This window comes from Varanus komodoensis, unplaced genomic scaffold (genome assembly GCF_004798865.1).
Source record: "Varanus komodoensis strain SLA01 unplaced genomic scaffold, ASM479886v1 scaffold80, whole genome shotgun sequence".
Taxonomy (NCBI): Eukaryota; Metazoa; Chordata; class Lepidosauria; order Squamata; family Varanidae; genus Varanus; species Varanus komodoensis.
Genome location: NW_025336482.1, coordinates 1,548,820 through 1,566,526, shown reverse-complemented (window position 1 = coordinate 1,566,526; position 17,707 = coordinate 1,548,820). Strand labels below are relative to the sequence as shown.

The following is a 17,707-nucleotide window of genomic DNA, read 5'->3' as shown; positions in this document are numbered from 1 at the left end:
TTATACATGCATTTATAGGCTGCCTGTAACTGTCGAGGCCTCCTGAGGCAGCTTGCAATACATGCATGGATTTGACCTGCCCGTGAGGAGAAGAAAGTTGTACCTGTCTCGATTTTGCTGCGCTGCATCACGACTTGAAAAGAAGGGGTGCGTGTTTTGCTCTCTCTCCTCCCCGCCTTCGCAAGCAGCGCAGAACCCAGCGTGAGCACTGGATCTTGAAACAAAGCTATGACAATTTGCAAAATTGATGCCCGTCTCTCCGGCCTGTTCAGACAGCGGGCCGGCTGCCCTTTCCCCTGTGGATAAATAATCTTTAGACAAAACGGAGCAAAAATACTGATCATCAAGGCAGCCACGGAGGTTTTTAAGGATTCCTGCCAACCCCCTGGTTTGATTTCAATTTAAAATGAGGCCTATTGCATTTAAAATTTCTCAGCTGGAGGCGAAAGTACCAAAGGCGTGTGGGGGGGAACAGCTCATTCACCTAAAGAAAGAGAGTATGTGGGGAGAGAATTGGACATATCAAGGGGCGAGAAATACAGGGCTTCAGTGCAGAGAGAAGGAGAAGAGTTAACAGAGAGCATAAACAGTTTGGAAGGAGGTAGTTCACCAGCTTTGGCAGTTCCAACCTATAGGATGGTGGGGCCAAGTAGATCTGAAAGCTTTAGGGATCTCCATGGTTCCACTGACTTACGGTTTCCTTCCTAATGGTCATGCCAGCACCGTTTTTCTGCAAGGAACCAAAAGCAGCTTTCACCTCTTCTTCATGCTCACAGCTTCAACCCTGTGAGACAGGCCCAGCGTCACCCAGGAGAGCTGTTTCCGACGGAGACCGAAATCCAGGCTGCCCCAGGCCCAGCCTGAAATGGGAACGGTTGCACCATTTGGTTTTAACCAAGCTTGCAAAGTTTGATGCAACAGGCAGCTTGTATCCGCCCTTCTCCCTCGATGTGATGTGCAGATAAATGCTGCCCAACACAAACAGGCAAAACCACAACCTTGATGTGATTACACACATGATTGGCTTCGGATTCCTTTTCAGTGGAGTTCCTTTGCAGTGGAGTTTCTGAGGCTTTGTTTGTGTGGATTCAGCCCTGGATCAGATCATTGTCTCCTTGAGCGCAACCCTCTCCTCTGTGCAGGAATCTTGTGACTGCGAACCATTCCTTGTTCTAGGTTTTGCAGAAAGGCACCACTGGGGATGTGGGTCAGCTAGAACTGGAGCACTGGATCCTTCTTTTTGACTCTCCGGGAGGCCTTTGCACCACCGTGGAAGGAGAGCTTTGCTTTATTTATTTATTTATTTATTTCCCGATTTATACCCTGCCTTTTTCCTGCAAAGGGCTCAAGGCAGCTTACATCATTCTCCTCCTCCATCTTCTCCCCACAACAACAACCCTGTGAGGTGGGTTGGACTGAGCATCTGTGACTGGCCCAAAGCCACCCAGTTGGCTCCATGGCCGAGCGGGGACTCGAACCCGGATCGCCTGAGTCCCACTCCCGCGCTCTTCACCGTGACATCACACTGGCTTTTCTTTGCGGGTCTGGGGGACCCATGTGGCACCTGGTCCCCCTGAACTGCTTGCAGGTTTTCCCTGAAATGGCAGGCCCTCCTCCCCAACTGGACACCCCTCTTTTCACACGGGGTGCCCTTAGAAGGCAGCCTCTTTCAGGCCTATGTAGGTTTGCATCTGCAACATTGCACTGTCTTTTGTTCTTGCAGCTTTTCAGCACCTCGCGCTTCCCCTCCAGGGAAGGGGGAGGCAGGGGCAAATTGGGGTGGGGGCACAGTAAAGTGCCTTCTGCAGGGGCAGCGCCAGTGTGCATCTAACCAGTGCCAGCAGCGACGTTCTGGGGTCCCGGGCATGGGTCTCCCCTCGCCCGGGTGGAGAGGTTGCAGAGGTCTGGACCTGTGGCTTTTTGCCTGGCTCCCTGGAGAGAAAAGCACAGACAGAGGGAAGGGGGGGTCCAAAAGGGAGAGGGGTGGCCGAAAGAGGGATAGAACGGGGGAGTTGAGAGCGAGAGAGAGATTGGCAAGCAGGGAGAAAGAAGGGGACAGGAGGGACGGGGTGCTGGAAAGGGAGGGAATGGAGGAGCAGAGAGAAAGAGAGGAGAGAATAGGTGAAGCAGAGCATGAAAGAGAGGCCAAGAATACCGGGAAGCCGAGAGAGAGAACTTGAGCAAGCTGGAGTGGCAGAGATGCGGGGAGAAAAGAGGGAAGCAGGGATGGATGGACGAACAGGGAGGCAGGAAAAGGGGGTGCAGGAAAAGGGAAGAAGCAAAGGTGGCGGCAGGGATGTGGAAGAGAGGCAGGAGGGTCTGTGGGAAGGGGAGGCGGAGGCAGCGAGAGAGAGAGAGAGAGAGAGAGAGAGAGAGAGAGAGAGAGAGAGAGAGAGAGAAGGGATGGTCCCATATGCCACCCACGTTCGGCTCCTGATGGAGAAGGATCCCCTCACCCTGGGGAGGACAATCCAGAGCTCAGTGGGCCGATGTGTGAGTGTGATGCATCTGGAAGCGGGGACGTTCCCTGGCCCAGCAGTAAAGGAACAGGCTGCAAGAAATCCATTCGTCCCAACACTTATGAGGGAAGATTAAGAAGATGCCTGGCAAACGCACCCTTTGAACCAGCAACTCGAGCTTTGCAGCCTGACGGGAAGGGGACGCCGCATCCGGTTGGGCACCGGAATTGGGCTTGGTGGGTGCAAAGCCAGCTGGCTTGTGCGGCAGGAGCGCTTTGAAGTTTTCCTGAGCACCTGCGTCTGATTGCACTCTTCCAAAAAAGCAATGGCATATCTGCCTTTGTGTCATTTCTCCTGGTGCCCAGGCAGAGTTTCCCGACCTGGCCCAGCCCACACACCCCAGGCCAAACATGGATCCATCCAGCAGAGCCACAAGGTCGCTCGATTTCTCGGTTTGTGTCATGGAGCCAAAGCAGCAGCACACGCAGGACAGGGAAGGCACCGGCCACATTTCTTGTGTTGTGGGGTCTTCCAAGCTGTCTTTAGGACCCCTGAGTCTGAACCCCACTGAGGATGCTGGGGACTGTGGGATGCGCACGGGAGGGAACATGGCATCTTGTGGAGGCAGTAGGGAATCTGCGGTTGGTGATCAAAGTCCAGCAGACTCGCCTGGCGGAGCCCCACAGGTTGCTGGTGTCTGACACACTGTGTGGTTTTCTTCCTCTTTTTTCCTTTTAGAGGCAGAAAAATATGCATGACGTTCCGCCGGTCTTGCGGGGGCTGCTGTGGCCAAACCCTGGTCCCGGTTGCACACACTGATTGCACAAACTTCATGCGAGCATCCCTGGCATCTTTTTCAGAAAATCGGCCAATGGCAGCCTTTTTCAGAAAATCGGCCAAAGCCGAAGCCCCCCTTTAAAAAAAAAAAGTTCTGCATGGGCCATGTGGTGCTTGCAGGGTGGCGAGGGGCCGAAAGTCCTCCAGTGAGAAATTTCTCAGGCTTGGGTATTTTTGGAACCGGCAATGCAAACCTGAAGAGAAACACTCCACTTTGCAATGCGGGGTAGAGCTTTCAGGGTGCTAATTCTAAAGGCCGGTTTCATCCACACTTTCGTACGGCTCTGGGAAACGGATCTGCGGGGAGAGATGCAGATGAAGAGGGCGTGACTATGCAAATGAGGGTTTGCTCCCTTGTCTGCGGGCCTCTTTGAGAAGCACCCTTTGGCCGTGAAGAAAGGCCGCCTCATGGTGGCATTGTCTGCTTTCTTGTCCCGAGACAATGGCGCCTCTCTCCCTGGGAGAGGGAGGTGGGTAAGAAAGGACGGGAAGGAAAGGGGAGCTGCGAGAGGGAACTCAGACGGAGCCCTCATATTGTTGCCTCTCAATATCTCAGCAAGCCACTGGGAACGATTTTGAAATGCCCCGAGAGCAGCTGCCATGGCTCGCCTCGTCTTGTTGCGCCGGGAGGCACATGAGCACCGCACATGCCAGTTCTCCAGTATGGAACGGGAGCCCTCCAGCAAGGAAAACTTTTGCCCAGAGCTCCCCGCCCCAGCCAGTGGCCTCTGAGTGCGCGAAGAGGGGCCTCAGCATCCTACCATTTTGAATATATTGAACAGCGCAACCCTCAGCAGTGTGCCACAGAAAACACCTTGGCTAAAATCTCCTCTCCTCTGACAGACACACCGAGATGCGTGAGGATTTCGTTTTTGCTCACCGTTTTCACAGATGACTCTCCATTGGCCCAGTTCCTGGCATTCCATGCTGGAATATGTGGAGGGGGGGAGCTTAGAATGCCGCCCCCCATAATGCATATACACTAAAAAGTGTAAAAACCGACAAAGAGAAGGAAGGACTCCCTGGAGAAGAGCCTGATGCTGGGAACAATTGAGGGCAAAAGAAGAAGGGGGCGGCAGAGGATGAGGTGGCTGGATGGGGTCACTGAAGCAGGCGGCCTGAGCTTGGGTGGACTCCGGGGATGGTGGAGGACAGGAAGGCCTGGAGGAAGGTTGTCCATGGGGTCGCGATGGGTCAGGCACAACTTCACAACTAGCAAGCAAGCAAGTAGCCAGCAAAGTCTGTGACTTCCAGCCCATGTACATCCAAGCCAAGAACCCATGGTGTTCCACGTTCACCAGAGATGATGGGGCACTTCGCGGAAACGGGGGTGCTGAGCAAGGAGAACTGTCATCCATGGCCTACTTCACTTGCATCCTTTCTGGGCCTACCGGAATGGGGGCAGCCTGGGAAACCTCACCGTGAAATCCACCAAGGCTTGTGAAACCTGGGCTGTACCCTGACCCTTGGTAGGGAGTGGCAGACGAGGAGGCGGCCCGTGTGGAGACGCTGGTTCAAAGCTGGAGCATTCTCCAGTATCATAACACAAGAAGCTTTTGGTGAACTTCAGCAGTGCTGGCCAGAGTGAGGTACGGCTCTCCATGGGGCGCTTAGTGGGATTCCACCAAACTGTTCCGGGATCAGAATTTACCTTCTCCAGCAGGAGTATATATTCTCCTAGAAGCTGGTTCTTCGTGGACACCATTGTTTTCCCAGATGCCTTGGACGATGCCTCCTTTTGTTTGGAGTGTTTGAAGAGGAAGTGGAGCCTGCCGCAAAGGGATGGAGGCTGGGACACCAGCTGGCCCCCAAATCCCAGAATGCCCAGGGTTGGTGCAACAGCATTCTGGGAAAATAAAGGCAGACAATAGGAGGCAGCTGTTGAGAGAACAAGTGGCCAGCAAAAGCACACAAGCAGACAAGCGCACATAGAGATGAAAAAAAATGGAATAAATGAATAACAGAACGAATGCGGTTGAAGGAATGCATTTGCAGCCGAAGGATCCTTTGATAACAAGAAAACATGGGTCAGAAAAAAGGAAAAATTCTTACACAACCTAGTTTGGCTGTGCATAAACACGCGAGGTATTGTTAGTGAATTCTCCTTTGACATATGTTTGCACGGCAGAAGGACTAGTTACACATTTTGAAAAAGATCCAGAGTAGGAGAATCGCGTCAGTATGATCTCTCCTCTTTCCCCTCTGTTGCCTGCAAACCTTGTCCTTTTGTAACCGAAAGGGGTTTGCAAAAGAGTTGATTTCCAGGATGCACAAGAGAAGGAACCCTTTAAAGGTTTGTCTCTGTGCTCTGAGTTTCTTACCCCTCTGGGAAATTGGGTGGGTGGGATCTACCAGAAATGCACGAAAAAGCGGGAATGAGAAACAGATTAAAACATATGCAGTGTGAATAAATCCTAAACATCTGGATCCCTCGACATCTGGAGGGCACATGCAAAGTGAGAAAAACTTGCTCCAACCAACAAAGGGAATCTGGGGTGGGGAAGGGGGCATTCCTTTTAAAATTCTTTCTTACTATCCTTTTGGTTTATCCATTCTTGAGCTGCACAGTGGCTGAAGAGGGTGAATTACGGGAGGGGGTGATTTGGATCCACAGGCCCCCGGAGGAAAATCGGCATTAATCGGTGTTTGGATGTGGCATTAACATTCATCTTGCATGGATAGGAAGCGCTCTCCTTTTCTTAAAACAGGATATCCCCTCGCCTGCCAAGAATCGGGCTGTCAGATCCGATCCGTTTCGGAGCAGGGTAGAAATCCGTGCTGTCAAATGCCCCCCCTCGTTCCCCCTTCCCCTCTCCAAACTTTTTTTTTTTTTTTTTTTGGCCCCTTTTCTCAGTCAAACTGTCCATCCCTAATCCAGGCGATTTCACACCCCGGATCATTCCCACCCACCCTCACTTTTAATTACAAACTTTTTACTCCCGCGATCAAAGTGAGCCTTTATTCTGTCGCCTCACGTCTGAGGAGAAGGCATTCAGGGCGTGTCACAGGAGTTGGCAGGTGTTTCTTGCGGGAAGTCCGAATGTCTCCAAAGATGTCCGGGACGGAGAAAGCATCCTGCATGGGGGTCAGACAACTTTTGACATCCATGTCAGGGACTGATCAAAGATGGAGTCTGGAAGAAACAGAAACTGTGGGGCGGCATCTGCGATTCCTCTAAGCTTCTTAAGAGGGTCTGGGGACATTGGTGGGTCAAACGGCAATCGGGGCTGGTGTGACAAAGGGCCAGACAAGAGGTGCACCCCTGCTGCAATTTGCCTGCCATTAATTACTACATGCAGTCGGCCTTGGATTCTCTTTCTGATGCATTCGGCTGGTCTCTACCTGAAGCACGACTGGAAAATCATCTCCAAGCAATCATACGCACAGCTGACGTTTCAGTGTGAACTGAGCCAGTTTCACACCGCCGAACTTCCCTGCAAAACTGAACCCGGTGATTCTGCAGAAGTTTCATTTTCAATGTTTGCATTGGAGACTGCCAAGTGAAAGCACACAATGGAGAAAACAGGACTTAGAATTGGGAAACGGCTGGCAGAAATGTGTGAATCTTTTAAAAGCAGCAGTGCATGCATTGAGAGAAAAGGGTTCAAAATGTCCATGACATTCCATTCAGGCAGTTTATTTTACAATCCTGAAAGTTTGGAGTGAGCCAAATTTACCAGTGGAGACAGTCTGAAAGTTCAGGATGGCTTGGACTTAAGCTGTAGAAAAAGGAGGAACTGAGAGAAACCAAATGGACCAATTCATCTATTTCAAACTCCAGCTTTTTCTTCCTTCAGTGGGGCAGCTGATCTGTTGCGAACTCCCTCTGGCTTTTTGTGATAGATTTAGGAGTTTTAGTAAGGAGAAAAGAAGATCTGACAAGCTCTGATGCAGAGGAGGGGGAAAGATGTGAATGAGGCAACGGGACCAAACACGGGGGCCAGATTGCTCATAGAGACTTTTGGAAGTTAAAACCAAACCCAAGGGCCATGCTTAAGAGGACAGGTCTTGCTTTGTGGGAAGAGAAGATGGAGTCATGTGGGGCTGCAAAACTTGAAAGAGGTATTTCTCAACCATCAGTAATAACTCCCTATAATGATAATACTAATGGGTTTTGCAGAAGAATTTAGACTACCAGTGGCCCATCCCCTTACACGGTGCAATTGTGTGAAATGCAAGCCGAGTGTGGAAAGACTATGCTCTTCTCTAACGCTGCTCTCTCTTTCTTCCTCACCCTACCCCACATCTTTGCTTTCTTTTCCAGCGGCAACGCCACCTAACTTGGTTGACCAGCCCTGCTTAAAATTGAAAGTTTATGTTCGACCAACAAGTAAGTAACATGAATGCCCAAAAAGGCATTTGGCGAGCTTGTGGTTATTTCAGAGGATCCCATGCAGGTGCTCTGCAGGCCAGGAGGACTGCAGCACCCATGTTCCCCAGCAACTGGTGCCCCGAGGCCTCCTTCTGACACCAGATGCAGCTTGAAAATCTTGCTTTACCAGCAGCCAATGAGTAGCAAAAGTGGCAAGGGAATATTGGCTGAATGATGCCCCACTTCCAGTGGTCTTTTCCACGCTCTTTCACCACTGCCCCTGGAAGGTTCTAGAGGTTCACTGTGGACCATGGTCTTGCTGAGTATATTATGCTTTCAATTTTTCATTTCACTGATTTATGTAGCTAATGTAGTTTGCAGCCCTCCTTCAGATAGAGAAATCTCACCCGTAGTTTTGGCTAGCCAGTTTTGCTCTCAGAATGATTGGCACTAAACCACCTATGTTTGCTATTAAAGCAAATACGGTGATGGATTCCAAATCTTTCACAAAGAGCTGCATGTTCATAATGCTTAAGTTTTAAAATAGAATAAGCCCCGCTTTTGCAGAATGCTCCTGATAGCAAATGAGTGGAACACCTTTGAGGCTCAAATGCACCCCTGACCTTTTCAGGAAGCGTTAACCTTTTGTTTCTTGGCTGTGCTTGATTTTTATTTTTAATTTTTGGATTAAGTGGAAGGTGCCCAGGTGGTACGCAAATTTCCAATAAATTACATTTGGTTCTACTTTGTTTTTTAAGAAGAAATAAGCGAGGGGAAGAAATCTAGATTGATGCCTCATAAATTAGCCTACAGAGTAAATTCCTGGCTGGTTTTGTTTTGACGGAGGGAGAAAAGAGCCAACGCTCCTTCTGTACAGGGGCTATTTTCTTAGAATCAAATGGCACAGCTGCAGGGGGAAACAAGAAAAAGAAAACAGAAATTAATTATTTTTTCCTCCTGTTAACCGGTAATTAAGTGTTTGGCCACAGCTCTTCCTAAGGAGTGTGTTAGGAGCTAGAAATGTCAGAGTCAAAAAGGGAGCCTGACTTTTTTCTTTCCTTTTGCTGTTGTATGTGCGTGCGATTTTAGCTGGCTTTCAAAGAAGACAGAACCCTGAATGAACAAAGTTCTTTTTTTTTAATTGTGGGGAGGGGGTGCTTTCTTTTTGTTTAAAAACATGGGGTTGTTTTGTTCCGAGTTTAGTAAGTATTATGGATTGTATCCAGGGGGATGGCGGCTTTGCCCTCACACAAGGCTTCTGTCGATTCCTTCTACCTGAGCAAACCGGTGTGTAGGTTTGACCTCCCCACCAAGTTGGAGAGGCAGGTTCCCCTCAAAGACTCATCTTGCCGCAACTTGAAGGGCTTTTTTTCCCTGTCTAGACGTGCCCACCCTGGACTCAGTTCCCTCACTGGATCATAAGTTGGTTGCTCTGGGCACTCGGCTCCCTCCGAGCTACTTCTCACTGAGAGCCCGGGACACCGTTGGAGCGGCCGATTCCGCCCACTTTCTTGGGGCCAAAGTGGGAAGGGGATGCTTACAGAAGCTGGCAGGATGAGCGAAAATGTGTGTGGGGGGGCTCTAAGACCCCTCTCTGTCTTGTGCAGCGGGGGAGAGATGCTGTGCCCAAAGATGGCTGCAAAGGGTGAATCCAAGCAGTCTGCAGAAAAGGCATTGCTTGGCTGTGGACTGATCCTGCCACGAGCCATCCCAAACTTAAAGGCCAATAGGACTCACTGGCTTGGAGAGCGGGCCAGCTAAGGCAGAAATTGGCCTCCAAGTATGTGCAGGCTCCCAATCCAGCTCCCGATCTGCTGCCGTTCGCACTGGGAACCTGATTTTAGACTTCCCTCTTGCTTCCGATCGGATAATCAGAAGTGGCCTGAGAGCTTTTGTTGTAGCTGCTTATACCCTGCGGATTTCCGTCTCTTCAGATGGGCTGCAGCAGAATCATGTTTCGTTCCCGTGCCAAGGAAATTTGAACAAACCCCTGCTCCTTGCACAGTGTGTGTAAATTCATACAATCTGTGCAAAGCAGAAGCTGGGTTTATGTGATTTGCAAAGCTCGTGCTAGAACATCGTTTTCAGCTTCCCATTTCTGTAGAAAGGGAATACAGCTTGATTTGCACCCAGTTCCCGATTTGCCTGCTTTTTGCTTTAATGCAGAAAACATCACCTGAATTACAGATGGACCCCCCAGAGTGGTCTGACTCTCATGCAAGTGAATTGGCTCCAGTGTGGGGCACAGGAACGCAGGAGGCAGAAGTGGGGCAGTGGCCTGTTGCATTCTTCAACTTCCATATTCCTGAAAACCTGGGAGGCCGCGGTTGCCAGCCTGAGTCAGGAATTTGTTGTTGTTGTCGTTAGTCGCGAAGTTGTGCTCGACCCATTGCGACCCATGGACAACACTCCTCCAGGCCTTCCTGCCCTCCACCATCCCCGGAGTCCACTTAAGCTCACACCCACTGCCTCAGTGACCCCATCCAGCCACCTCATCCTCTGCCGTCCCCTTCTTCTTTTGCCATCAGTCATTCCCAGCATCAGGGTCTTTTCCAGGGGGTCCTTCCTTCTCATTAGGTGGTCAAAGGATTTGAGTTTCATCTTCAGGATGTGGCCTTCTAAAGAGCAGTCAGGGTTGATCTCCTCTAGGACTGACCGGTTGGATCGCCTTGCGGTCCAGGGGACTCGCAGAGTCTCCTCCAGCACCACAATCCAAAGGCCTCAATCCTTCGGCACTCAGCCTGCCTTGTGGTCCAGCTCTCACAGCCATACATTGGTGTTGTTCGTCACAAAGTCGTGTCCGACCCATCACGACCCCATGGGCAACACTCCTTCAGGCCCTCCTGTCCTCCACCATCCCCCGGAGTCCACCCAAGCCCACACCCACTGCCCCTGGGACCCCATCCAGCCCCCTCATCCTCTGCCGTCCCCTTCTTTTTGGCCTTCAGTCCTTCCCAGCATCAGGCTCTTCTCCAGGGAGTCCCTCCTTCTCATTAGGTGGCCAAAGTATCTGAGCTTCATCTTCAGGATCTGGCCTTCTAAAGAGCAGTCAGGGTTGATCTCCTCTAGGACTGACCGGTTTGATCGCCTTGCGGTCCAAGGGACTCATAGGGTCTCCTCCAGCACCGCAATTCAAAGGCCTCGATTCTTCGGCACTCAGCCTTCCTTATGGTCCAGCTCTCACAGCCATACATTGGTGTTGTTTGTCACAAAGTCGTGCTCGACCCATCATGACCCCATGGGCAACACTCCTTCAGGACTTCCTGTCCTCCACCATCCCCTGGAGTCCTCTCAAGCTCACACTGACTGCTTCAGTGACTCCATCCAGCCACCTCATCCTCTGCTGCCCCCTTCTTCTCTTGCCCTCAATCCTTCCCAGCATCAGGCTCTTCTCCAGGGAGTCCTACCATCTCATCAGGTGGCCAAAGCATTTGAGCTTCATCTTCAGCATCTGGCCTTCTGAAGAGCAGTTGGGGTTGATCTCCTCCAGGACTTACCGGTTTGATCGCCTTGCGGTCCAAGGGACTTGCAGAGTCTCCTCCAGCACCACAATTCAAAGGCCTCAATTCTCCAGTGCTCAGCCTTGTGGTCCAGCTCTCACAGCCATACTGTGCAATTTTGCCTTTTGGCACTGTCCGTGGGGTTTTCATGGCAAGGGTCCTGGAGTGGGCGGCCATTTCCTTCTCCAGGGGGTCACCTTTGGCCAGAGCTCCCTGCTATGGCCTGTCCGTCTTGGGTGCCCCCGCACAGCATAGCTCATCGCTTCATTGAGCTACACAAGCCCCTTCACCACGACAAGGCAGTGATCCATGAAGGGGAGTCAGGAATACTGATTCAGAAGTAGATTCACAACAAGCTCCCTCTCTGTGATTCTCTCTTACCCACCACCTCCCCTCCCGCCACACAATTCTGCTCCCACCTTGCCCACCAGAGATTTAGCCCTTCCTAAAGGGAGCCCTGGAAAGAGCAGAAACACTCGTTTCGGGTCACCCTAGAAGTGCTAAATGGCCACCGCACGAAGGCAGGGGACTGCTGCTGCATTTGTAGCCGTGTTCCTGCGTCCCCTAGTACTAGCCATGTCCTCTTGACTAACAACACAATTTCCAGACATTTGCATCTCAGCATGGCATCGCTGAGTCTTCTCTCTCTCTTCTCCCCGTCTCCCTGGCGGTGCTTCCAACAAAACCGCCCTTAATCCAGTAATAAAATTAAGAGGTGCTGAGCTGAGGGAATGGCGTTAAAATGTCTTTCATTGTAATTTTGCGGATTCCCTCGGAGGCGCTTCCGCATCACTGGCTGATCAGGGGGCCTTTTGGAAGTGGAATTAGGGGATTTCTCTGAGTCCATGCCATTTTGACCTCTGCAGTAGCGTGCCACCCAAGCACACGAAGAACTCCACCACAGCCACGACCCTGCCAGGTCCCCGGACATGTCGCTGGCAGCCAAAGAGGTTGGCAGCACTCCTGCCTGGCTTCGTTCCATCTTGCAAAAGACCTCTTGCGTGCTTTGAAACCAAGCCCTGTCTGGGAGCAGCTGGGGCTGGGAGCCAGCAGCGAGTGGCTCCCCCGGTGCGACCTCTCTGTGCATCACGCAGTCGCACGGGAAGTGCACAAGCCTGCTGGGGGAACCCCAGGTGACGGAAGAAACACAGTCTGCTTCTGCGACTTCTGTCCTGGGCTCTGAAGATGGCTTTAATGGAGGGGGTGGGGCACTGATCCAAAGGAAAACAGCTGCAGGTGGCCTAGGAGAGGAGGAGGTAGTTACTTGCACAGATGCGTCCGACCCATCGCGACCCCATGGACAACACTCCTCCAGGCCTTCCTGTCCTCCACCATCCCCCGGAGTCTACCCAAGCTCACACCCACCGTCCCAGTGACCCCATCCAGCCACCTCATCCTCTGCCGTTCCCTTCTTTTTGGCCTTCAATCCTTCCCAGCATCAGGGTCTTCTCCAGGGAGTCCTTCCATCTCATTAGGTGGCCAAAGCATTTGAGTTTCATCTTCAGGATCTGTTCTTCTAAAGAGCAGTCAGGGTTGATCTCCTCTAGGACTGACCGGTTTGATCGCCTTGCGGTCCAAGGGAATCGCAGGAGTCTCCTCCAGCACCACAATTCGAAGGCCTCAATCCTTTTGCGCTCAGTCTTCCTTATGGTCCAACTCTCACATCCATACATTGCAACTGGGAAAACCATCGCCTTGACTATACGCACTTTTGTTGGCAGGGTGATGTCTCTGCTTTTTAGTATGCTGTCTAGATTTGCCATAGCTTTCCTCCCCAGGAGCAAGCGTCTTTTAATTTCTTGGCTGCAGTCACCATCTGTGGTGATCTTGGAGCCCAGGAAAATAAAATCTGTCACTGCCTCCATTTCTTCCCCATCTATCTGCCAGGAAGTGAGAGGACCGGATGCCATGATCTTAGTTTTCTTAATGCTGAGTTTCAAGCCAACTTTTGCACTCTCCTCCTTCACCCGCATCAAGAGGCTCTTTAGTTCCTCTTCACTTTCTGCCATGAGAGTGGTATCATCTGCATATCTGAGGTTGTGGATATTTCTCTTAATTCCAACTGGTGATTCATCTAGCCCCGCCTTTCTCATGATGTGCTCTGCATGTAAGTTAAATAGGCAGGGCGACAGTATACAGCCTTGCCAAACTCCTTTCTCAATTTTGAACCAATCAGTGGTTCCGTGTCCAGTTCTCACTGTTGCTTCTTGACCTGCATATAGGTTTCTCAAGAGACAAATAAGATGGTCTGGTACTCCCATCTATTTAAGAACTTGCCACGATATATAAAGATCCACACAATCAAAGACTTTACCATAGTCAGTGAAGCAGAAGTAGATGCTTTTCTGGAACTCCCTAGCTTTCTCCATGATCCAGGCGTATGTTGGCAATTTGACCTCTAGTTCCTCTCCCTCTTCGAAACCCTGCCTGTACTTCTGGTAGTTTTCTGTCCACATACTGCTGGAGCCCAGCTTGTAGGGTTTTGAGCACCACTTTGCCAGCATGTGAAATGAGTGCAATGTTGCGGTACTTTGAACGTTCTTTGGCATGGCCCTTCTTTGGGATTGGAATGTAAACGGACCTTTTCCAATCCTGTGGCCACTATTGAGTCTTCCAAATTTGCTGGCATATTGAATGTAGCACTTTTACTGCATCGTCTTTTAGGATTTTTAATAGCTCAGCTGGAATACTGTCGCCTCCACTAGCTTTGTTGTTGCTCAGACTTCCTAAGGCCCATTTGACTTCACCTTCCAGGATGTCTGGCTTGAGGTCAGTGACCACCCCATCGTGGTTCTCAGGGACGTTGAGCTCTTTCTTGTATAGCTCTTCTCTGTAATCTTGCCACCTTTTCTTAATTTCATCTGCCTCTGTTAGGTCCCTGCCATTTTGGTCCTTTATCATGCCCATCTTTGCATGAAACTTTCCCTTCATATCTCCAATTTTCTTGAAGAGATCTCTGGTCCTCCCTGTTCTTTTGTTTTCTTCTATTTCTTTGCACTGTTCATTTAAGAAGGCATTCTTATCTCTTCTAGCTATTCTCTGGAATTCTGCATTCAATTGGGTGTGTCTTTCCTTTTCTCCCTTGCCTTTCGCTTCCCTTCTTTCCTCAGCTATTTGTAAAGCTTCCTCAGACAGCCATTTTGCTTTCTTGCATTTCTTTTTCTTTGGGATGGTTTTGGTTGCTACCTCTTGTACAGTGTTGTGAACCTCCATCCATAGTTCTTCAGGCACTCTGTCTATCAGATCTAATTCCTTAAATCTATTTGTCACCTCAACTGTATATTCAGCAGGGATATGATTTAGGTCATACCTGAGTGGCCTAGTGCTTTTCCCTACTTTCTTCAATTTAAGCCTACATTTTGCAACCAGAAGCTCATGATCTGAGCCACAGTCAGCTCCTGGTCTAGTTTTTACTGACTGTATAGAGCTTCTCCACCTCTGGCTGCAGAGCACATGGTCACTCTGATTTCTGTGTTGACCGTCTGGTGATGTCCATGTGTAGAGTCGTCTCTTGTATTGCTGGAAACGAGTGTTTGCTATGACCAGTGTCTTCTCTTGACAAAATTCTACCAGCCTGTGCCCTGCTTCATTTTGTACTCCAAGGCCAAACTTGCCTGTTATCCTGGTTATCTTTTGGCTTCCTGCTTTAGCATTCCACTCGCCCATGATGATGAGGACACCATTTTTGGAGTTAATTCCAGAAGGTGCTGTAGGCCTTCATAGAACCGGTCAACTTCAGCCTCTTCAGCATCAGGGGTTGGGCACAGACTTGGACCTGAGTGTCCCTGGAGTTGCGCCTGTGCTTCACCTTTGCAGCAGCACCTTCCCTGCACCTTGGGGGTCAGGAGGACGTGGAGGAGGAGGCGGCCCGGCCTTGATGCTCCCAGCCTCTTGGGATGTCGAGTTGCAAGACTAGCTGGTGGGTTCCAACCCGCAAGGAAGGGGTCTAGGGAGCGTGCTTTCTAGGAGGCCACGTGTCGTGGTCTCTGTCTCCCGTCTCTCCCCTCCCCTTCCCCTTCCTTTTGCACGTTAGATTCATCCCAGCCAAGATCACCCACATTCTCGTATTCCCGATCACTTTGTGGGGGTCTGAAAGCTGGACAGTGAGGAAAGCAGGCAGGGGAACATGGATCTGTTTGCAGCCTGGTGCTGAAGGAGAACTTTGCAGATACCCTGGAAGGACAGAAAGACAAGCAAGGAAGTCCTGGAGCAGATCAAGCTGGAGCGCAGAGCTTCCTCTAGAAGCAAAAGGACCAAACTTGGGCTGTCCTGCTTTGGACGCATCCTGAGAAGGCCTGACTCCCTGGAGGAGACCGTCATGCGGGCGGAAACCAAGGCAGAAGACAACCCGGAAGGCCACTTAGGGGATGGACGCAGGTTGAAAGAGGAGCTTGTGCAGGGCAGCCGTGAGGGGGGCATTTGGGGGGGGCTTCCATTTACACCGTACGTCAGGGACAGCTCGAAGGCCCAGAACGGCAGTACCGCATTTGTAGCCTGTCTTTCCTCCTCTCCGTTCAAGGCAGCTTGTGTGGTGCTCTCCCACCTCTTTCACCCTCTCTGCATCCCTGTGAGGTAGGCTAGGCTGCGAGAAAAAGCCAAGGATGAACTTTCCCAAGCGTAGAGCCGCACGGTTCAGCAGTGTTAGAACTTAGGCCCACCCCATCCTAGCCAGTTGCTGTAACCACTGTACCACATCACCACTTCATACAGAGACAGGTGAAGGCTGTGTTGGGGGTGACCCTCCAGGGCTGAGCCCCCAGTCTCTGGAGGAGGGGCACGGCCCACCCTGCCTTCCATCTGTGGGCACTTGCCAAAATCACAAGCGATGAGCCAGCATTTGGCCAGACGTGCATCCCTTCCTGCTGCCCCCCCCCCCGAACCTTTCCACCTGAGGTTTTGCTGCGGTTTACCTTCTCTCCCCTTATCCTGCATTCCTTTTGACAAGGGCATGTGTCTTTTGGAGACGTTCTTCCTTAAAGCCAGAGAGAGAGAGAGGTTTTGGAGTCATGTGCACTGACACAGGCAAAAGGAGCTCTTCTTTTGGTCCTTTGTGCTTGAACCCGTAACCTGAGTGGAAGAGGAGGCAGCCCCCAGAGAGCTGCTCTGCACAGAGAAACGGGGCTGATGCTTAGGGGCTTCCTGCCACTCTGTTGATGGTGCACGTGGTCCTTCCCCACCACGGCTCGATGCAAACCCCCCATTGCGTGGGGCTAGAGCGGGGATGTGGAACCCCTCTCAGCCCGAGGGCCGCATGCCCAAGCACCCACCTGCCAGCATAATGATTTCTGGTAAATCATTTCCTGCGTGCTTAAGCTTTAGAGAGGCGATTCAGTGTTTTAGGATAGGGCAGAACAGCTGAGAAACCCCCAAAAGTTGGTGGCTGGAGGAAAGGGGGTGAAGCCAACGGAAGGGAGCATGGGGAGCTCCCGTCTGGGGAGCCGAAGAGTTCCAAATTTGGCAGGCCCGAGGGTCAGCACCCATGTTTGCAGATCTTTGCTTTGACTCTTCACAGGGTTTGAAAAACGTTTCCTCTCTCTCTCTCTCTTCCTCCCTTCTTTGTCTCCACCAGACGATTCCCTCTACGAATCTCCCGAACCGATATTCACCAGCAATAATTCTTGCCGCAGCTTCACGGTCCCCGAATCCTTCTTTGTGGTGGTCCCCGTCTTTTGGACTATTCTAACATCCTAGCCCCAGTGTGATGACCGAAGACCAAGCCAAGTGTCTTTCAGCAGCTGCTGGGAAATGTGGGGTGGGGAAAGACGGGGGGAGACAGCAGAGCACATGGGTGCGCTGCAGAGCCAAAAGGACACTTTCTTGCTGGATTGTCCACACAATTAAAACAAGAACCTGTCCAGCTTTTGGGGGGAGGGGGAAGTTAACGTGAACTCTGAACTGCGGACTCAGCTGCAAACCAACGTAAAACGGGGGCACAGGCAGGCAGGCAAAGGAATTTCTGAGCTCGGCTCCCCTTTTGCTTGGGAAAACAAAGACACACCGTTGCAGCTGGCCAAAAATGTGGGGCACGGGTGCCGTGGGGACTTTTCTTGGGACGGCCGAGCTGGTTCCAGGCTTTCGGGACACTCCGGGGACCTTCTTCACTTGGCCCCAGAATGACATGTCCACCCACACACCACTGGGGTTTTTTCTTCCCTTCCCCCACATCAGTGGGGTTTTACTTTTTGATGTTCCTAGACCAAATATACTCGTGGTTTCTTTACTTTCCACTTTTCCAGCATATGTTTTGATTGTCTTGTACTCGGTGCTTTTTTCTGAAATGAGGACTCAGAAAGACAGTGGCCGGGGGAGAGGGGGGGGGGCTGTTCTCCTCCGTGCCTCATTTAGACCTGCCGCCGCACCCCGCCACTGGCACTTTCATCAGCTGCGTTATCTTGAAACTCCTTGATGGAGGGGGGGGGGATGCATTACCCGTGATGACCAAATCATATTTCTTTACTTCTGGAACTGCCAAAATGGCACCTGCGGTCGAGACCTTCTAGTTCGAGACGATCGTGACACAGCAAAGCAGCGGCTTCGGAAAAGCCACACAGAGGACTAGAATGCTGCTCTGGCCAAACCGGCCAATCTGCGTTCCCTTT

At 51.2% G+C, this 17,707-nt stretch overlaps 1 protein-coding gene across 1 annotated transcript in view; it reads left to right on the top strand.

Annotated features, from left to right (window-relative positions):
* Positions 1 to 16,799, top strand: part of EFNA2 (ephrin A2) — a 152,699-nt gene extending 135,900 nt beyond the window's left edge. The window contains exons 3-4 of the mRNA XM_044456014.1: positions 7,561 to 7,626; positions 16,678 to 16,799. Of these exons, the coding sequence (XP_044311949.1) occupies positions 7,561 to 7,626; positions 16,678 to 16,799 (188 nt within the window). The remainder of the gene's footprint in view (positions 1 to 7,560; positions 7,627 to 16,677) is intronic.
* The last annotated feature ends 908 nt before the right edge of the window (positions 16,800 to 17,707 follow it).